At 44.3% G+C, this 22,722-nt stretch overlaps 1 protein-coding gene across 1 annotated transcript in view; it reads right to left on the bottom strand.

Annotated features, from left to right (window-relative positions):
* Positions 1 to 22,722, bottom strand: part of TRPC7 (transient receptor potential cation channel subfamily C member 7) — a 142,768-nt gene that overhangs the window by 74,598 nt on the left and 45,448 nt on the right. Inside the window, exon 3 of the mRNA XM_086719352.1 lies at positions 20,046 to 20,228. Coding sequence (XP_086575478.1) covers positions 20,046 to 20,228 — 183 coding nt within the window. The remainder of the gene's footprint in view (positions 1 to 20,045; positions 20,229 to 22,722) is intronic.

Genomic DNA, 22,722 nt, shown 5'->3' with positions numbered 1-22,722 from the left:
CTGAGCTAGAGAGTCTGTTAGGAGACCATCAAGAGGGTCAGGAAGGGCATTCTGAAAAGAAGGACCTGCAAAGAATTTGGGCTTCTAAGTCAGATAGATCTTGCTTTAAATCTTGACTTTGCCTCTCAGGCAGTGCTATTGCATCTGGAAAGTGGGGATGACGATATTGATGGTGCGCTGAATGAGGGTATTCAGAGCACTTGGTATAGTTAAGGGCACAGATTAAGCACTTAATAGATTGTTGTTTTATTAGTGATGCCTCGGAACCTAGCGTGTCAGGAGAGATGAAGATAGCTCAGGGTGGATGACCTTTGGAGAGCAGTAGGAGGTAGGAGCTGCTCAGGAGTCTTGCATCACCCTAACATGGAGACTAAACGTGCCTCAGAAAAACAGGGTGTCTTGGCAGCTAATAGTCTTTCATTTTTAGATATATGGGCAGGAACCCATAATGTAGATTGTATGCACACACTTGTCCCCACTTCCGCCCCTGCTGTACTCCCATTTACCAAAGAGCAGAACAACATCATTTAAATTACAGCATCAGACAGTCTCAAAAGGCTCCAGAGGCACCTGATTCATGGAACCTGCCCAGCAGACAATTATAATTTATTGCATTGTCCAGGATTCTGTTTGCAACTTCTTTAAATGTTAATGACCAATAATGTAATTATGATGGGGAAAGTTTCTGGGCCAGTTGTGAGTTTAATTGGATTTACAAAGCCATCTGGAGCTTTGCAGAATTCTTTGTATATTATTTCCAGACCAAGTTTGGATAGCTTCTGGTTGCTATAATGTCCAACATATAGCAAAGACACCTTCCCAAGCTCTGAGAATCCAGAAGGGTAGACCTGGGTTGGAGGACACAGGGATGATGGTAGATTCTGTAATCTCCCCTCTCCTCAACTCCCCAGGAACAGGGAAGGGGCCAGTAAGGATGGATTTCTTCTAAGAACTGAGCTCCCTTCATCTGGACAAGAGGCTTGATCAATGACTGCCCACTATGGGTAGAGAAAAAGAACATTTCTTCCCATATCTTTGAGATTTTTGATGATCTGGTTCTTGCATACTTCCCATCCTGCCAATCTCCTTTTTCTTTCAGTGTGATGTAGCTCCACTCCCCACTCTTCCTGAAACATACTAAGGTCTCACTTGACCACCTTGACCAAAATAGAAGTCTTCCCTCTACCTGCCAATCAGTCCCTTCCTGCCTCTTACCCTGCTTTTTTTTTTTTTAATGTTTATTTATTTTTGAGACAGAGAGAGACAGATTGTGAATGGGGGAGGGTCAGAGAGAGAGGGAGACACAGAATCCGAAGCAGGCTCCAGGCTCCAAGCTGTCAGCACAGAGCCCGACGCGGGGCTCGAACTCACGGACCGTGAGATCATGACCTGAGCCGAAGTCAGACGCTTAACTGACTGAGCCACCCAGGCTCCCCTTCCCTGCTTTGTTTATATCACTTGGTAACCACCAGACTTTATGATACACGTTTATCATCTGTCACTGCACTACAAGGTAAGCTCCATAATGGCAAGGACTTTTTTTTTTTTAAATTGCATTATGTTCATAGTACTCAGAACAGTGTCCAGTATGTAGTAGCCTTTTAATAAATATTTGCTGAATGAATGAATGAATGAATGAATGAATCTATGAATCTTCTAGCTCATCTCCTTAACTCTGCCATGTGCCCCCACAAATAAGAAGTCTAACCCTTTCTTTCCACCTGGGGGTAGATGGCATTTCTAAAGATAGTGGTAATAATCTCTCCCATCTCACATGCTCTGCAGTGTGACAGAGGTGGGATCTATTTCCACTGCCACTGATGCTGGGCTAGCTCTCAGTGGTCTATTTTGAACAACAGAATGTGGTAGAAGTGATGCTGCAGAACTTTCCAAGACTGGACCTTAGAGGTCTTCAGCATCTCTTTTCACTCCTGGGAAAGCTCCCTCTTCAAAGACAACTGCCCCGTAGGAGACCACCCCCCTGAGATCACTGTGCTGTTAGGAAATGCAACATAGCCATGTGGAGGGGGAGAAGGCAGGAAGAGAGAGAGAAAGAGAGGAGAGGAGAAGAGAGAGACAGAAACACACTATATAAAAGGGCATTCATGTGCCAGACATGTAAGTGAAGCCTTCTAGAATCTTCCATTTCAGCCTACCCACCAATTAGCTTATACCAATTTGATACAGCTGAGCAAAGGACTCCAGCTGATGCACTGTGGCCATAAGAACTCACTTGAGTAATGCCAGATTTCCTGATCCACAGAATTGTAAGCAGATAAAAGTATTTGTTGTTTTTTTAAGCCACTGAGTATTAAGCACCAGAAGATAAGTTGAACGTTTGTGTTGCTTTCAGTCCCAGCTCTCCGTGTTACCTCCTTCTCCATGGGACTATTGGGTGAGAGCTCCCTCCACAGCTTTCAACTCTTCTCTCCTGGGACGCTCATCCTCTTTTTGTCTCCTCCTCTCCTTCACAGAAGAAGTGTTCCTCCTAATTGCAGCTGGCTCTCACCTGTGTTCTTGACCTTCCCCACAGCCTCTGGACTATCTGAAATCTGGTCCCTGAACTCTGATGCAATTGCTTTCTCAAAATCATGTTAATTTCCTCCACTCCTCAGACCTGATAGTCTGTTCTCTGTCTTCCTGTCCTCGGATACCTCTGTAACCCAGATACCACCTCCTGCCCACTGAGGTGTAGATGCCCTTCCCTTAATCTCCTCTGCATCACTGGGTGTCTGAATAACCCTCTTGGGAGGGGCACCTGGATGGCTCAATTTGTTGAGTGGCCGACTGTTGATTTTAGCTCAGTCATGATCTCACAGTCATGGGATCAATCCCCGCACAGGGCTCTGCACTGGGTGTGGAGCCTGCTTGCGGTTCTTTCTCTCCCTCTCTCTGCCCCTCCCCTATGCATGCCCACACTCTCTCTCTCTCAAAAAAATAATAATAAAAAGAATAACCTTCCTGGGAGATGAGTCTGTCATGTTTTCTCAGCTGAAGTATCATGACAGGAGAATGATTGGCCTTCTACCTCCTGTGGAGGTGTCCAGGAGGATTCTGTGAGCCAAGTAGTTGTGGTTCAGGAGGAAGTACACAGTTCTTGGGATTGGTTCCAAAAACCACATGCTGGCCATTTTGGGGTATCAAGGTCTAGTGAGGGGGAGGGGATGGAGAAGGGTATCTGATATTGGAGAGATGCTTCCTGAGACTAGAAGAAGAAATTGGGCTTTATGAGTTTTCTGTGGGGTGTAGACATCAGATTGCCCTTGAACTCTGCCCCATAGGTAGAAAGAACCCCAGATGGTGGTCATTCCAGAGTGCTGGGGGATTTACCAGTGCCAAGTGGCTTCTTTGTGGAAAGGGAGGACCCCAGCAGTAGTCTGGCCCAGAGCTCCTGCTTCATTGGAAGCTCCATGAGGGAAGGGACTCCTGTTTGTTCTGTTTTGTTATTGTATTCCCAACACCTGTTACACTATTTGGGACAGAGTCACTGCTCAAACAAACTGTTAAATGAATTAGATGGAGCTACATCTTGGGCAGATGGTGGTGATCAGTGCGTGCTAGGGGCAGTGGGTATCCACAAGAAGTGGATAGGCCAAGAGCCCTCCTTTGGGTATACAGGTGAGTTTTCAGGACTGTGGTGTGACACAGAGGAGGATGCTCCACAGTGACTGAGACAGGATTTTCTGGCCACCTGGGTAGGAGATATGGGGCCAGATTTCACATGGCTTAGAAAAGTAAAAAATGTTAGGGAGCCAACATTTATTGGATATATATGATGCACCAGGCATTATTCTAGGTGATTTTCATGTGTTAATTTATTTATTTTTTTTTTTAAATTTTTTTTTCAACGTTTTTATTTATTTTTGGGACAGAGAGAGACAGAGCATGAACGGAGGAGGGGCAGAGAGAGAGGGAGACACAGAATCGGAAACAGGCTCCAGGCTCCGAGCCATCAGCCCAGAGCCTGACGCGGGGCTCGAACTCACAGACTGCGAGATCGTGACCTGGCTGAAGTCGGACGCTTAACCGACTGCGCCACCCAGGCGCCCCATTTCATGTGTTAATTTAATCCTCACACTAATCCTACGGCATAGACGCCATTATGTTTTTTCTTTTCTTTTCTTTTTTTTTTTTTAACATTTATTTATTTTTGAGACAGAGAGCATGAACAGGGGAGGGTCAGAGAAAGAGGGAGACACAGAATCTGAAACAGGCTCCAGCCTCTGAGTGGTCAGCACAGAGCCCGACACGGGGCTTGAACCCACGGACCGCGAGATCATGACCTGAGCCAAAGTCAGACGCTTAACTGACTGAGCCACCCAGGCGCCCCTTTTATGTTTTTTCTTAAGCAAGTGAGGAAACTGAGGCACAGAGAGGCTAGGTCACTTGTTTAAGGTCACACAACCAAGATGTCAACCACCCAAATACTCCCATTCCATGTATGAGATTTCTTAACCCAAGAGTCCTGAAGCAAATTCATACTGGTTATATCTGTTTCTCCACTAATTACATGTATAGTACTATGTATCTATATACATAAAATTTTAATAGTATAATAAAATGACATTTCCAATGGAACAGATTAAGGTTAGAAATAGAAAACTGTTTTCTAATAATAGATTATAATACCTTGGAGCGGGCTGTGCTGTGCCTGCTACCTAGATAATGTGTAGCCAGTCCTGTAACTAGTACCTGCTGTGGATTAGAATAATTCCTGAAAGATAGCATTTGCAATGTGCTAGTCGTCCACATTTATCAGGTACCTACTATGTTCTAGGCCTTTATAAGGCACGCATTATGACCCGTACTTTAGAGATGAAGGAAAAACAAGGTTAAGTGGTTTGCTTAAGGTGACTTCAGGCTGTCTCAATCCAGAGCTCATGATTCTAACCCCTCCTCCACCTAGAAAAGATTCACCATGATCCACACGTTGAGAGGTCTGGTTTTCCACAGAATCATGCACTCTTTGATTTTCTGGGAGGGAGCCCATTATTTCAGGAAGAAGTCTTTAACAACAGTATTACATAGTTGTGCACATATGTGCAATGTTCATAAATATAATAACCAGTTACAATTACAATAGAACATATATACGTGTATGTCCCCCACCCTCATAGGACACCATTTTCTCTGGCCAGTGGGCTATTATCGGCTAGGGATCTGTAACTGGTGCTGACGGATCTGGTTTTTGGAATTCTGTCTTTATAAATCCTCCCTAATGGGCCTTAATAGCACTAAATTTCAGCATGCTGGTTACTGAAAGCAGCTTCCAAATTAGTGAACATTTAAACATCTTTTTGCTCATTGAATGAGGGTCCTTGTTAGAAAACCAAGTACTATTTTGCATCCACTGAAAATAATCCAGGGAAACTGAAGGATCCACTGAGAGGTTTACTTTCTCTGAGGATCTTGGCTGAGTTAGCTTCTGTAGCCAGAGACTTCCTCCAGTTTCCGGCACTTCTCTGCCTTTGTGCACAGGGCTTGTGGGTTGAGTAGGAGCACCTGACTCTGTGGGTTCACTTGCCCCCCATGCCTCTTCCCTTTGGCAATTCTTCTGGCACCCTCTGGGGGGGGAAGCTGGTCTTAACCCCTCAGGTCCCAGCACAGTCTGGTGGCTAAGAACAGAGGCTTTGAGACCAGGGATTTAAGTTGGAATTCCTCTTCTACTTCGTACCAGTTGCCCAACTTTTGGAGAGTTGCGTTCCCTCTCTGGGCCCCCATACCTTCATCAGTAATATGGGGACATGTGACCAAGGCTGTGAGGCTGAGGCACGCACATGAAGTGTGGGGACAGGGCTGGCACTCCTGAGAGAGAAATACTCTATATGTGTTCTTCCTGAGCATTTCTCTTGAGTTCTGATTATTTCTCTCCTTGTCCTCTGCCTAGTCCTTCCCCCACCCATGTGGGCCCAGGGCTCTGCACTGCCGCATCCTATCACAAAGTCCCCTAGGCTCCAAGATGGCCTCCAATACCCTCTGTCACCTAAGTGAAATCTCTGTTAGGGCAATTTAGGGATCTGAGTAATACAGTCTGTCCTGTGATTGATAGGCCAGACTCCCACAGAAACTTCTAGGTTGAATTTGTGTGCTGGATTGCAAAGCCCCATTTCTACTTCCAAAAAACCAGTTATGCAAGATTTCTTCTTTCTTTTCATGAACACAGCTACCACTTTACTTTAGGCCCGCATCACCTCCCATTCGACTCTTCCAGTAGCATCTTAGTTCCCGTTCTATACACTATCAAACCCTGCTACTCGAACTGTCTTATGGTAACAAGGCTACCTCCAGTCATGACCTAGCACTTAGCCACAAATATATGTAAAAAGTTCTGTATTGCGCAAGAGCCATTCATGTCACCTTTGAAAAGGTCAAGGCTCCAATATGCAAATGCTAAAGGATATTGGTGGTGGTGTGTAGTGAATGGCTGTGGGTGGGGAGAATTCACGTAGAAAATGCTCATCTGCATAGTGACCAGAGGAATACATTTTAATATATCTAATACTTGCAAAGTACCGATGAAACCGGCTCAGTTGTATAATACTGCTGATATTGAAAAATAGTGTAGCCCTTGAAAAATAATTTTGCAATATGTGTTCCACAGATATTTGTGTCCTTTGACCCAGGAGCCTCACTCTCACAAACTCAGTTTTTGGAAATAACAAAAAGAAGGAAAGAAAATGATATGTATGAAGATAATAGAAAAATATAAATCTATGAAAAAAGCAAATGTCTATCAGTAGACAAGATATAAACTGTGATACATGAGTCTTATCCTGTCATAAAAATAATAATTACAGGGGCGCCTGGGTGGCGCAGTCGGTTGAGCGTCCGGCTTCAGCCAGGTCACGATCTCACGGTCCGTGAGTTCGAGCCCCGCGTCAGGCTCTGGGCTGATGGCTCGGAGCCTGGAGCCTATTTCCGATTCTGTGTCTCCCTCTCTCTCTGTCCCTCCCCCGTTCATGCTCTGTCTCTCTCTGTCCCAAAAATAAATAAAAACGTTGAAAAAAAAATTTAAAAAAAATAATAATAATTACAGAAAAAAATAGAAAAGTGTTCTAATGCTAGGTGAATCACATCACAGAATTATTTACCCTATGGTTGTAAGTATGTAAATACATGTGTCTGTATGGGAAATAGTTGGAGGCATGTCAAGAAATGAAAACAATCAACATGTGGACACGATTGTAGATTATTCTTTTCCTTTTAAAATTTTTTCCTATTTTTAGGCTGTTTGTGGAACAAATGAAGTAAGTATGATTATAAAGGCAACCTGTAAAGACAATGTCATTGATTCCATTTCTGTTATGGAATGAAGGTCATACATTTCAGCACATCTTCATAGCCTGTCACATCTGGCCCCACATCCCTAGCAGGCTGCATTTTCTCTGACCTCATGCTTCTGGTCTCCAGTTGCCACTCCCATGTTGTCCCTTCCTCCCCAGGCTCTTCTCTTCCCATATGCCTTCACTCTCACCATCTGCAATTCTCCAAACATTATCACACTTTTGTGCTTCCCTCCCATTTCTTTGTCTGGAACATCTTCATTCCCCTTTTCTTTTGAGCTCTGACCCATCTTTTAGGGTTTGACTCGAAAGCTACCCCTTCTTCTTCCTTAAAGTTTTCCCACATCATTTTTGCGAGTTAATCTTTCCTTTCTTTGTTAGATAAAGGGCTGAATTAAGGTCTGGGTAGCTCTTTAGGAGGTAAGCTCCTGACGCCAGGGGCTGGGTCTTTCTTTTTAATGCTCACAGATTTAGCTGATAACAGGTGTCATATGATTATCTCCTCCTTGAAGTTTGCAAATTTGCCTGTTCAGAAAGAGCTAACACCTATTAGAAGGAGAGCAAGCAAAGCAATCAAATGATGATACATCAGATGGGTTTATTATGGAATAATACTATAAAAATTGATAATTTCTTCAGGATTCAGTTTTGGGCCAAAATATTATGAACTTTATTAATCAAGTAGTGGTATTTTATATTTAAATAACTTCCCTTCCTCCCTCCCTCCCTTCCTTCCTTCCCTCCTCTCCCTCCCTCTCTCTCATTCATTCATTTATTCATAAAATAACCATGTCAGTGGCGATCTGAGTTTCCATGGACTCATTGCCAATAGTTATAGGAGTCCAAGAATGAGACAAATAATAGCTAATATTCATAACTCATCATAGGCTACTTTGCTGTTTGATTCTCAAGAGAACCCTGAGAGTTTCCTCAACAGTTTTTAGGAATGCACGTCATCTAGAACATGAGATTTTACTGTATTTCAGAAAAATAAAACCTGGAAGAAAACTCAGGTATGTTTCATCCATTGACTCAGCCATTTACTCAGTAAATAATTTTGAGTATCTCTTGCTTGCTCAGGTCTGCTATAGGCTCGGGATACAGAGGTGAGCTGCTGCCACAGAGTTTAGTGTGTTGGGGGAAATAGACAGTAAACAAGTAAACAAATGATACTACAACAGAACACGTACTGGGATAGACAGTGGCTGATGAGGGAGGGAGCAACATGGTGACATTCAGATAGAATGATCAAGAAGGTCTCTCTCAGGAGATAGCTGATCTGAGTTTTGAATGATGAAGAAGGTCCAGCCAGTAGAGATATGAGGGAAAGGCATCAGTAACTTCTCTGGGTTGGGCATTAGTATGGAGTGTTGAAGGGAGAGAGAAGGAGGCAGTGTAGTTGGAGATGAGTGAGCAGGAGTGAGCTTGGTGTGAGGTGAATTTGGAGAGGAAGCAGAGGCTAAGCCATGAAGCACCTTGTAGGGCATGGTTAGTAGTTTGGATTTTAAGCACTTTAACGGCATGAAAGATGGTGGTGGTGGCCCGCCTAGATCTCTTTACCTGTTAGGCCCTCCCATCCCCTGCTCGTGGGGGTGTTGGCTGCTCAGGGCTCACTGATGAACCCTTCTCCAGAAGTTTACCTCTGCCCCTGGAAGCTGCTTTGCCCAGAAATGCTTGGCAGGTTATGCCTCTCCCCTGGGGGCAACCTGCAAGTAATGACCGACTGATACAGATGCCCCTTGCTTCGCTACGGTGCTACTCATACATCAGAGCTCTCCCACGAGATCAGGCTGAAGTTAGCTTCACTGAAATCACTTCTTAGATTAGCTTCTTCTCCAGCTTCTGCCCCCTCATTGTAGGATTTTTCTAAGATTGCTCACTTGCACAAGGACCCTTGTCTCAGGCTCTGCTTCTTACAGTGAGGATTATTAGACTGAAAGCTTCCTGAGGGCAGGGACTCCACCTGGCTTGTTCCCTTTGAGATGGAAGAAGGGAGCGGGGTGTGACAGGATCTGATTACTTAAAAAAATTTGTAATTGTAGCTTGTGTGTGGGGCAGGGGGAGGAGGGAAGAGGTAAGAAGAACATTTGGAGGCTATTCCAATCTTTTAAGTACAGTATGCCTATGGCCTGGATTATGTAAGTCAAGGGATCTCTATTAAGCACAGATTTTCATCCACAATTATACTTAAAAAACTCCCCTTCCATCAAGGAATTTACAAATGACCTTAGGCAGATGAATGTTAATAAAAGAATAATGCATTATGGTACATAATGGGAGGAACATATAAAAGATCAAATGCTCGTTAAGACTCTGAATCTATATGTGACCACTTAGTACAGAAATAATGAGAGTTTGTCTTTAGCTTAATTACTGGAGTTAGTCACAGGTCCTTGGGGGGACTATCATTTCTAAGATCTGTTTGACTCTGGGATAAAAGTGACAATTTGAAAATGGCTCTTGTTGTGCTTTCCACTTTGGGCTAGTAAATGCATCTGATTTGCATCTATTTCTTGGAGGCACTGGGGATTTATGTTACTCCCTTGAATGCTCCTCAAATTCTTCTCTTCTTGTTAACCTCCAAATCAGGATGTAATAATAATCAGACTGACTATTTTAACAAATGCAGCACATGATGAATATCATGATAGTTTCAGAAGCTAAGGCTGCGTAGCCTAGGAAACATGATAACCAAGAAGAAAAATGCTTTAAAGGATTATCGTTTCATGCAAATATTTATATAGTGAAAGAGCTGAACAAAAGGCAGCAAAATAACCAAAAAGCAATAGTTTTCTCCCCTATTGTGACAGCCATTACTTTGAGGATCTGAAATCTCTTTTTGCAAAAGCATAGTAGTATCTGATCTTTAGAGGAAGTTGTATCAGATGATTCACAGCAGGCCTGAGGAAGGGCAGAGAGGAGGCCTCAGGTGCTGTGCTTTTCCCTCTTAAAACAGCGAGGCAGGATATGGGGGTAGGCTAGCAACTCATGCTAGTGAGTGCAGGGAGCAATCCTGAGATCCACTGTGGAACAGTAAGTGATCTGAGTCCTCCTTTGGGGGACAAAGGCCCCAGAGGGTCTCTCCGAGACTATGCATGGACACCCTGGGAGCCACCCACCTCTTTGTTCCATCCCTAAGACTGCCAGGCCAGAACCAATGTTAGGGTTTCTTTGGATAGTAAGAGTTCTTTCCCGGTGTTCTAACCCCAGAGGACACATGTCATCATGGAGAAAGTGGAGATGGTGGCCTCATACTTGAAGACCAGCCTGGAACATCATCTGAATATTATAAGGAGTTATATTTAGTTTGAGAACGATTAAAGCCTATGTATGACTTTGCACTTTGTGCCCATCTATTCGTTTACTCAGCAGGGAGCCTGTACATTATGTGCCGGGTAAGTACTGTTCACAGACCAAGATGAATGAGGAGAGGTCCTACTTTGCAGGAGCTCAGTCTTTCCGAAATTTAGAATCATAAGAGCCTTTAAAAAACACATTCCCTGGGCTTCCACTTAGAAGAATTGGATTAGAGACTCTGTGGGTGGGGCACCGACTTTGGTGTTTTTGAATAAAGCTCTCAGGTGGTTTCATGGTGCAGCTAAGTTTGAGAATTTAGTTCCAAGAGATACAGTGAGTTTGAGTTTGATTTAACCTTGGATTTGGTCTAGAGAGATGCAATACATCCTTGGAGAACTGTAATCCCTGCCCCTGGGGTTTGTAGTTAAGGGATTGTGGCCTGGATTCTGAAAACCATCCCAGAGATTCTCAACAGGGAATGATTTTGTTCCCACCCTTTCCCCCAGGGACATGAGTGACTATCTGGAGACATTTTTGGTTGACACAACATGGGGGGAGAAGGCTACTGGCATCTAGTGGGTGGAAGCCAGGGACGTTGCTAACTTTCCTATAATGCACAGGATGGTGCCCCCAGCAAAAACAAAACAAAACAAAAAAACAAAAAAAACCTGGCCCAAAATGTCAAGAGTACTGAATTTGAGAAACACTGGTTTAGACTTAAGAGTAGTTCTACTTGTAAAACCACCATGGCAAGCAGCTTCCACTAGCTAACATTTATTACGCACTTACCATGTTCTGGCTGCATTATGTGTGTTAATAAACATCGATTATCATTTTATTAGGTATTATTTGCTCTCATTACAGAGGTAAGGAAACTGAGGGCACATATCTAGTAGGAGAAGGACTTAGGACTTGAACATGCACAGTCAGGCTTCCAGATGCAACACTGTACTGCTGTCCAACAGACTCTATTTTTCCTCTGAGAGTTTTGCCAGGCAGAAAAGGGATACATGCGTACTTGGATTAGTCCTTCTTAAGATTTTCTGCTTGAGAAAAACAACACTTCCTTTAATCTATGCAAAAGATAGCCCCTCTGAGCTGACAGATTAATGGACATTGATAATTTTTGTGCCATGTGGCCAGGCTAGGGCTACACAAGTGCTGAGAGGAATCCCCAAAGAGGATGCAGATTGATGCTTTCAACACCAATGGATTCTAACAGTGTTTGGCAGCTACCGGGCACCCTGTGGTGCAGTTTGGGGTAGTGCCTGACCAGCCAGACTGTGTTTGTGACAACTCTGATCTTCTTAACTCTGAGCATCTGGTAAAACGATGCCTCAGCAGGAAAACACAGTGGGAGAATGTCTGCTTAGAGCATGTGAGTGTCTGAATGGACTCTCAGACGTCCTCTAGAAAGCTCTGGTGTCCCCAGGTCCCCTTTGCTCACTGTCCCTGTGCTCCGTGCAGACAGAGGAAATGAAACAGAACCCCAGCAGAGGTCATCTTCCCTCTCTCTAGTGTCCCTTCCCATGGTCACTGCACTTTGGTGAGGGGCATCAGTCACTTGTGCTTCTGCTGGACCTCGTTGTCTCTTGTAGTGCAAATTTAGGTCGGGAGACTCTTGAGCATCAAGGTCCACCTTACCTGGGAGCCTGCTACAGGCTAGCAGATTAGGTTGCTTAACTACAGCCACATACTCAGTAAGCAGAGAACTTGAGCAGGCAGACTCGCAACCATAACACGTTTTATTTTCTTCTCCTGGCCGTTTTTCCAGGTAGGAAAATGCGCCCATTTACAGCACGACTGTCACATGTGCACAAGGTGGTGATTTTTGGAAGAAAGAAGCAAAAGACTTCTGCTGGGGTTAGAGCCCTTGCCCAGCTTTAGACAGAGCAGTGATATGGGTGCAGTTGGCACCCTGCCCCCCAGCTCACCCCTAGCTCATTGGTCTTATTCTCTGAGGGGAAAACTGTGGGCATGTTTTGGGCACTTCAGGGCCCCGTGTGTATGAAGAAATCTTGAAAAAAGTTGACAGCATGGAATTGAGGTTCATGGAGGACACTGACTTGGCATGTTACCATTTTTGTGGTAGAGATTTTCTATTTTTATTAAGAACACAGGCTATTGGCAGAGAATTTACAATCTCTCCAGTCTTGGCTGGGATATCAGCTCTACTGTTCAGCTGTCTCTTCCATCTCCCACGGAATTTTTCCTCAACTTTTTTTTCTCACTTTTTTGAGGCTGCCTTCTACCTCAGAGGGTGATTCTGCTTCCTATTTATAGAGAAGTTGAGGCTGTTAATATGAATTCCTTCAACTTTTGTCCTTTTGATAGTCATTTGGGGTATCTGCCGGCTAGCTTCATTTTCCTATCCTTTCAAAATACAGCAGGGTTATACTTCCTGGCTTCTCCCATGGTGCTGGTGGGCTATGTGACTAGTTGTTTACAATGAGTTGTAAGTGGAAACAATGTGAGTCACTTCTAGGTGGAAGCATTTATTTGTTGGTGTGGGACTCTCCCTTGCCGGAGTTCCCTTTGGCAAGGTGGGAACTTTGGACAGGGTAGCTGTTCTTATCAGCCTGGGTTCCTGGGTGAAATCTGTTCCAAGATGGAAACAGAATGTGCAACAAATAAGCTGCCTTTTGTTAAAAGCCACTACACCTTCGGCTTTGCTTGTCAACACAGCGTAATGGGGCCTGTCTTCATTAATATCCTGTCTCTTTCGCCCAGCAACTATGCTGCATCCATACCTGCCCTTTTTGCCTTCCAGTCTTTCTCTGACGAAAAGCTGTCTCTCCATCTTTCTTCATCTTTACAACCACTTCCGATTAAAGTTCTCCACTGGCTTCCTCTTAGTCTTAGAAAGGAAGGAGAACAACAGCCTTTAGCATAGTCTAGGAGCCTCCGCAAGGTCTGGGCCCCGCCCGTGTGTTTACACTCATCCCGTATGTACCCTGCTGTTCCTGACGCCTTCCAACTCAGCCACATTTACCTTTCAGTTTCTCTTATATGCTGTATTTTTTTTCTCACCACAGGGCCTTCGAATATGCGTTGAGCATGTTCTGTCCCTCAGAAATGTCCTCCCAAAGTCTGGTTAACTTTTTATTCTTTAGCTCTCGGAGCAGATATGACTTCCTCGGAGAAACCTTCACTGACCTCCCTGATTAGGTCACATCTAGCTTTAGACGTTATAATATCATGCTCTTCTCTTTTATAACAGTTACTTCAGTTGCAACATGACAGTTTATTGGTGTGATGTTTTGATTAATACCTGTCTTTCCCATGATGGCTGACATCGTGTCATTTGTATTCACCATCATGTCCCTGGCGACTAGCACAGCATGCTCTGTAGTCCTCACTGAAAGCTTGTTGAAGGCATGCTTGGGGATATCCACCCATATTGTCCAGTGTGGTACCCGCTGCCCACGTGTGGCTTTGATATTTAAGTTAATTTAAAAATTATTAGGAATTGCGTTCCCTAAGTACATTAGCCACATTTCAAGTGCTGGCTAGCCATAAGAAGCTAGTGCCTACCATGTCAGTTTCCATCATCACAGAAAATTCCCTGGGATAGTGCTGCCAGGATAAAGTCCTAGCGGCTGTGTAATGAAATCCCCTCAAGGATTTGGTTTGGACAAGCTTTCCAGCCTGCTCCTTTCCCACAGTGATATAGCCATTGGGAAGCACTTGTCCCCCTCTAAGCGTATCCCCAAACATGCCACTATCCCTCAGGTACCTGTGACTTTTCAGCTTTTACCTCCCTCTGGGTAAATTGTCCTTCCTCACTTCTCTGCTAAATTGACATCCCGTCCAGGACCTCTCATCCTCTTAGCCCCATCTCAAGCATTTCTGCTTCTGGGAAACTTTTCTTTTTTTTTTTTTTAAAATTTTTTTTTTTTCAACGTTTATTTATTTTTGGGACAGAGAGAGACAGAGCATGAACGGGGGAGGGGCAGAGAGAGAGGGAGACACAGAATCGGAAACAGGCTCCAGGCTCTGAGCCATCAGCCCAGAGCCTGACGCGGGGCTCGAACTCACGGACTGCGAGATCGTGACCTGGCTGAAGTCGGACGCTTAACCGACTGCGCCACCCAGGCGCCCCATCTGGGAAACTTTTCTTGGGGTCATGACTGAGCTGGTCACTGCTTCCTCTGGCCTCCATGCTGCTCCTTCCCATTTCTATTTGTCCGACTCAGACAGGATTGTAACCATTGTTCACACTTCTCCTTTGCTATATACACTCTTCAAGGGCGAGGCCTGGGTCTTTGTCTTCTCACTCTCCCCAGTGCTCAGCACAGAGTTGGTGGTGTAGTAGACATAGTGAATGTTTGTTAAATGTTGTCTAAGGAAATGAATGAAAATTACAGGGGCTATTATTTCCTTAGTACAGTGGTGTGGAGAAAAATGGAACTGTCTTAGTAGGGCTAATAAGAACCAGCCCCCCCACCCCAAACCCCACCTTCATTCCTTCTCCTTCCCATGGTCCTGTCCCAAGGCTTTATTTCATGTGAGATTAGCTTTCTGAGCTAGGAAGCACCCAGGAGCTTGGCAGAGTCAGGAAAGGGAACCTCTGAACTTTCAGAGTCTGGAAGCCTAGGCAAAATGGAACTACACCTTTACTAGTCTCATCAGTTTGAAGGAAAGATGGCCAGTGCCATGCTTGGGTCCCACAAACCAAGCCACAGGCCAGGACGCTAGAAGTGGAGCTATCTGCAAGTCTGAAAGAGGTGACTGCTGTGAATTCTACTTTGTTCAGCTAGTGAAGTGCAGAGGCTATTGCTGCCATAGTCATAGCATCCCTGCCCCCACCTTCCCCACCATCCAGTGGCTCTTTCAGGGTAGTACTGTCGTACCAACCTTGGGATACCCAGCAGGCTGTAGAGCTCACAGGCAGTGGCTGAAACAGCTTGTATTCATGTGTTCTCCTTTTTTAAATTTGTAGTAGATCTTTGCTTTGTTATGTCCAATGGGACCTCTATCACCTCTACAAGGTGGAGTTAAGGCTTCTGTCATGTAACCAGGACCTTCTGTGTCTCTCTGACCCACTGTCCTATGGCATTTGAGCTTGGAGGACACATGTCTACAAAGTTCTTTCAGAAAATAGGAGATTAATATGATCATCATTATGGTAGACCTGGAGTCAGGAAGAAGGAAGGGATGATGGAGGGGAAGGAAAGGAAAATAGCATCCCTGTGAGCCTAGAGATAAAGAAGCAAAAAAGAGGAGAGAGAGAAAGATGGGAGTGAAGAGCCCAGATGTGTGTCTTCAGTTAGACAAGTTGAATAGAGCAACAAGGACGGTGTCTGGATCTCTGTGACCAGCCACTCCACAGTGACCATGTGCCAGACACTGGGCTCCCTTTATGGGTGCAGCCGGGGTCCAGCTGAGTCTAAATGAATTTCAAGACTGGTTGGATCTTCCCCAATGGTAGAGCTGGAAGTCTCCTAAGCATTAGAGTTGATATGCAGAGGGAGAAGAATGCTTTTAATTAAGAAAGCTATTAGTCATGGTTCCAAGGGGACAGAGAGAGATGGAGAAAACAGCAAGATGCCTGTTAGTCACATTGGCCCTGAAGGAGAAGACCAAGGTGAGCTGTAGGCCAAAGCTGGAGGAGTTGTTTTCTTTATCCATGAGGCACAGGTAGACTTGCTTCTGAGCTTAAGTGTAATTCAGCATGGGGAAAAAAGCATCCTTGTTTCTTCATAAGGCAAGCTTGGCTTCTGGAGGGACTGTAGTCTATAAAGGCTGGGATGGACTGGGATGGGTCGCAGAAATGCATTAAGTAATGTGAACATTGACTCTAGGCCAGTGCAATATGTGTATTATATTGCTTCATTTATATCCACAGGCTGATGGGCCTGAGGCTGTTTGTGGTACACTTAATTTATCCCATTTGACTCTATCATAATCCTACCATGAAGTAGGTATTATTATCCAAAGTTTATGGATAAGACAAGTCAGACATAGAGAGGCTAAGTGACTTGCTTAAGTGGCTCCATTAATAAGTGGTTGGACCAGGATTAACCTCAAAGGGCATCTTTTTTATTTTTTTTAATGTTTATTTACTTTGAGAGAGAGAGAGTATATGCATGTGCATGTACATGGGAACATGGGAACAGCAGAAAGAGGGAGAGAGAGAATCCCAAACAGGTTCCATGGTGTCAGTGCAGAGCCTGACACAGGGCTCAAACTTACAAACCGGGAGATCATGAGCTGAGCCAAAATCAAGAGTTAGACATTTAACCAGTTGAGCCACCCAGGTGCTCAAAGGGCATCTTCTTAGCCACTTCTCCAACACTGCCTACTGGAGACACCTATTAACATTTCATATGACACATCTGGGTTTTTGTGGAGGCTGAGTTACCCTCTTTAGGCAAAAGTCATGAAGGACAACCATATCCTCACAAGGCCTTTTGTCTTTTCTGGAGGAATTTTAGGCTATAATGACAATGTCTTTACCCAGGGGGAAGTTTCTTGCATTTTCTAGGGAGAAGACAAAGGACAAGATAGGGATGTCTCTGGAAATAGAAAGATTGTCTAGTTCCAAGGAAGGAGGACATCACTGAGTAATAGCAATGATGCTTCCCTGTGGAACTCCAGAGAACTTTACACTTTCCAGAGCATTTCCTCTCATATCCATTCATTTGAAAGTTCACAGGAAACTCTGAAGCAAAAGCTTATATGCCCATTTTGCATATGGGGAATGAGACCCAAAGAGCTTCAAAGATTTGAAGTGAAATAATCATGCTAAACATCTGGTTTCCTGACACCCATGTCATGATTCTTTTCTCTCTACTAGGTGGTCCCTTGTGCACTCGTGGAATAGCTGTCTTTATCTAATGGAGGCTGACATTATGATTGAGCCAGCCAGAAGACTAGACATTAGTGTGTTGCCTGAAGAGAGGCAGACATTCAAGTGAAGGACATGATCCAGGGCTCATTACCAGCCACAGGGTGGCACCCACCAGACTTGAATCTATGCATTTCATAGACCATGTAGGCTGATCCTGTATTAAAGTTTCCCAAAGACTGTTACATGGAAAACTAGTTTCACCAGATGTTCCATGAGAAATAGAGTTCTTTGGTCAAGTAATACATATTGTAGTCGTCTTTTAATTAGAGTAGAAATGTGTATTAAAAGTTCTATAATGTCTTTAAGCAAAGAAATCCATTGAACTCTACTCAAGATCTCCAAATTCATTTGAACACAAAACCTTTTTTTAAGGTCATAGTTATTAGCAGCCCATGAAACTGCCAAGAACAACTAGTTTGCATTAATTACTGAATTCATGGTTTGATTTGATATCATGTAGACAAAGATTTAGAAAGTTTTTATGGTTTTTATTCCAGCCTTAAAACTAACATATATATCAGGTGTAAAAGGCAGTGTCTTTATAACTAGGCCTTGGTGCTAGTCATTTCATAGCTCAATGACCCAGGGTTAGATTGTGCCCATGCAAGCATGCTAAAGTTCATAAATTAAAAATGAAATCTCATTATAATATTAATACACCTTTTTAATATTCGGTATTTTCACTGGTAATTCATGATGAATAAATGTCAGGGAAAGCTCTGAGTCTGTCTGCTGTTGCATAATGGCATACATGGTTTGAGAGACTTTCTACCCATTGTAGGTCTTTGATATGAGCAACGCTGACTTTTTATGCAAGTTGTTTATAATCTTCCTACCTATGGATTGCCCCAGACATTCGACATTCATGATGGATGTTTCCTGAGACCTTTATGACTCCCCTAATTGGCAAATACCACTAAATAATTTCCCTCATAAAGCCTTTTTATTTTGCTCCAAACTGTCATGTGTGTGGAGTGCTTCACTTTTTCTTCTCATTCCTCACCAGGGCTGTTTCGTACTTGGTAGGTGACAACAAGAGGTCGTGGCCAGACTTCTGGACTAGCTACTGATCTACCCTCAGTGACAGTTTTGCTAAGAGGTTTAGATTTGTGTTTCAGAGAAATGGTGAATACTTGCATTTTGTGGGCCACTGGAATTGCTTATGAATAGCCAAAACTGTCACTGTAGAGTCGGCCGATGCCAAACATCCCTTGTTCTTTGCCTCCACCCCGTGCTCCTTCCCTGTGTCTGGAGGCAGCCAGACATACTGACCTGGGGGAGGGAGGAAATGCTTGGGGTTCTGGAAACTTGAGCTCATCTTTACCACTGCTAAAGAGTCACCATAGCAGGGTTTGTGTGAACTCCAAGGCCATGGATATCTCAGCAGCTGCTGGAATGGATTGCTGTGCTCTGATGAAAAGCCTCAGTGAGCTCTTAGGGTTGGCAAAAAAATGAGCTTTTCTGAGCTAAGAAAAGAGGGTTGTACTTGAAGCTGCAGCTCTCTCCCTCTCTTTTCGTAGCCCTGTGATTTCAAATGGTAATCAAAGGTCACCTTTCTCATGATTTGTGTAGTTTAACTTTGGGATCAGAGTCTTTGAAAAAGCTATTTTTATTTTTTTATTATTAAAAGTAAAAAGACAAGATTTTTTTCAAACTTAGAAGCTCTCACTAGCTAAATTCCACAGATATATGTGACTCATTGAAGGATGGTTCACTCCACACAAATTAAGCGAATCAAGCAAGAGGAGAAGTGCCCAGAGGTCAGTTTGGGGGCATTGAAACTACCCCCAGTATTGACCCTGTGAAATAGTCGGGGAAAAAAATGAAACCCCTAAAGGTCCCCCATTTTGCTTACATGCGAAGCACGATGGTATTTAAACACATGGATCTTGGGAGCTCTGCTCTGCAGTTTTCATCGGGGTGGATGACATCATCTAACATAAGAGCAGAGTCTCAAAAATGTGGAATACATCTAGAGTGGAAGCATCATTGAGTTTTGCTGCTTAGGACTTCAGTTTGACCACCCACTGTGGGTCTGAGGGCTACAGGGTGCCTGTGACCATCAAAGACACCTTGAGGTTGACTGAGGAGGTGGGACAAGTATTACTCTGGTCAAAGTCTACTTGAGCTTCCTACTATGTACTGTCATAAGCCTTTGGAGTGAAATTCCTCTGAGGCTGCCAGAACCACGGATCCCATGAAGCCTCCACAGTCAAACGTTTTCAACAAGTCCCCAGGCCCACAGAGAAAGCTCAACCAATGCTATTGATGCACTGGAGTAATATGTTTCTCATGAAAACTTGGGAGTTGGCCTACTTGCTGATGTGATGTCGCATTGTCCCTGCCAGTAGTTTGGAGGCTGAAAATCTCCTCTTTTGTTTTCCATGCTCAAAGCCTGTTCATGGAATTACAGTCATGCTAGCTATCTCTCTCAGGGAGTGAAGGAATGGGGTGTTGAGAGGGGCTCTGAGCAGTCCTGCAAGGCAGGCAGTTCTCTGTCTAGAAAGAAGTTGGGCGATGGGTGTTTTCACGGTCACCTTGTGGGAACGTAAAATATGCATGGGCCCACCGCCCTGCAAGGCAGGAAGGCCTGGAGAGGTGGGGAAGCTTACCTTCTTGACTTCGTATTTAATGGCGAGTTTGATCCGGCTCAGACTTGGACGGTGGTGGTCGGACCAGACTTGGAAGTTCACATCACCATTTAAAATCGCTTCCACCTCTTCTGTGTCTCGGCATAGGTCCAGCACGCCCACCACAAAATCCTTGCATTGCATAGATAACTTCCTGTAATCATTCTAACAGAATAAAGAGAAATCAGGGGTGTGTCACACTGAGCCCCGCAGATCGGCTTGCCCAGCACAGCAGTGTCCACCCAGTGTTAGCTTACAGAGAGCACCGGAGCCAGGGTGTGCTGCGTCCAGAAGGCACAGCAACCCAGAGGGCATCTCTACACTGGGATTTGTCAGGGTGTGCTGCATGGGCCACCTACGTCTGAGTCACCTTTGGTGCATGCTGAAACTGCAGATTTCCGGGTCCTGTCACCGACTGACTGGCTGGTCAGAATTCCTGCAGAGGCCCAGGAATCTGTCTTTTAACCTCGCTCTCTTAAGTGATTCTGATGGCTGCTGAAGCCCATCCTGGGCTCTTTCCAAGCAGCAGTTCTTTGTCCTCAGTTCTGGGAGAGGGGTGATAAATGAACTTAATTTTAAGGCTGGAAATAACACTTTGCTCATTTAGCTCCAATGTATAATGGTAACTGTTCTACACAGGAAGTTTATGGGAAAGATATGGCTGATAGGCTAAAACTGGAAAAAAATGTACACAGGTGAGCTTTCTTTTTATGGCCTGGAAAACCTGCTAGTGAACTGTAAATTTAAATATCAAATGTAATTTAAATCTAACAGGATCCTTTCTTACCACAAATCCTTTTATATGGCAAACACAGCTCCTTAAATTACTTGCCTGTTGAATAAACATTTTTAGAGCTTCATCTTTGTTTTGTTCAGTCTTTTTTTTTTTTTTTTTTTTAATGAGTTGCCTCTGGAGTTCCCTGTACTCTTCCCTAGGTGTACCTTTCAGAATTCTCTTCTAGAGGCTGCAATTCCTTTCCTAGTGATATGCCAACCTCGCTCTCCCCAAAACAGATTGCTTCAATTCCACATAATGATCCAAAATGTCGGACAAAAAAATGTTTCTTGTCACCCTCATGTCACTACTCCCCCAAATATTTTTCTCTAGAGGTTTCCTTGTTTGTTTGTTAGTTGAAACAAGTCTATTCAGAGGGGACACAAGAGCCAGATGTCACTTTTAGTGTTGATCAATGTCAGCAGTCCAGACAGGTAAATAGTAGTTGGCCAACAGGAATGCAGGTTTGCTTTTCCAGAATTTGGATTCCTGAGCAAATAGGTAGGAGTCTGGCAAGCTGTAGAAGCTTAGCCATTTTTCTGAATTAATGATTCTTGTCTCCTTCCAGCACTGCTGCGTCAAAATGTCACTGAGCATTAGAGAAAGAAGGCAGTAAATGTTTGTTTGCTGGGAGAAGGATCAAGAAAATGTTTTCTGATAGGAGGTGCCACCCTTCATTTTTATATATAATTTAAAGAGAAGAAGGGAATTCTGGGTAGGAAAATGACTGCTCAGCTCAGGGAGATTGTCATGGAGAGAAATGCAGGGAAGATGCTAGGAGTATTCTAGGTTTCGGTATCTGGCACAGAGCTGGGTAGTGTTATGAAGAGCTGTGTTCTGTGTGCCTCATCCTTAGCACCCCTCCCTCCCTCACTCCCTTCCTTCCCTCTCTCACTACTGAGGGCCTACCACGTACCAGGCAATGAACACTTGGCAATGAACAAGGCATATGTGGTCTCTGAGTAGTGTGTGGGTAGAGGAGCCTAGGTATCCACTCTCTGGATTGCATAACAGTAATGCTAAGTAAAACTTGCTCAGGGCTTATTCCAGCTAGGATATTCTGAGAGCCCTAATGAGCCAGAGGTGGGAAACTCCAGGGACTGGGCTCAGCAAAAGGGACCTATTCAACTCTGGTGGTCCTGCTACCATAACTCAGGTTCCCTAAGTCTCTGGCTCCCACTCCATCACCGTTATTGTCTCTTTCTTGAAAAGAAGCAGTATCTGACTACTGTTGCCTGTTCCTGGTAAGACAGACACTTCCCCGTTAGTTAGACATGACCTCATATTCTTGGTAGAAACTCCTGCCTAGAACTGAGTGCATGGAGAGACACAGAAAAGAAGTGGAAAGGGCTTGACCCAGCCCATGGCCCAAGCTCCCAATGCTAGGAATATCAGGCTGTATTGCCCCAGAGCCTCTGTACGTTTCTGGGCTCCGTGCAGTTCAGAATACCAGGTACCGTTTTATTTGAGACTTTTACTTCCCTGGGTTCTTTCAGCTAGCCTGGCCATAAAAAGGGGAGACACACCAGACACAGCAGCCAAAGCACGTGGTTTGCTTTTTGCCTCCTACATTAGACACTGAGGCTGGAAGGCAACAAACCTGGTGTGTGCAATGGCTGGAAGAGTCAGGGAGAACCTGGGCCTGCTAGGAGGACAGAGATGACATGGGTACGCGCAGCTGCAGATGGTGGGGGTGGTTATGGCCAGGCCCAGGCTTATCAGAGAGAACTGTAGGTGAACATCTCTGGGGAATTATGATGAATGTAATTATTGGGCCAACACTGAGCTCAGTGAGCCTTCCAAGTCACACTTTCCAACTTTAGTTGGGGGTAGATGAGACACTCACCCAGGACCTCACAGGTGCCCTTTTAAAAATATTTTCAT

This window comes from Puma concolor, chromosome A1, assembly GCF_028749965.1.
Source record: "Puma concolor isolate L17-30 chromosome A1, mPumCon1.1.hap2, whole genome shotgun sequence".
NCBI lineage: Eukaryota > Metazoa > Chordata > Mammalia > Carnivora > Felidae > Puma > Puma concolor.
The sequence above is the reverse complement of the archived record's forward strand: the minus strand, read 5'-3'. Positions and strand labels throughout refer to the sequence as shown.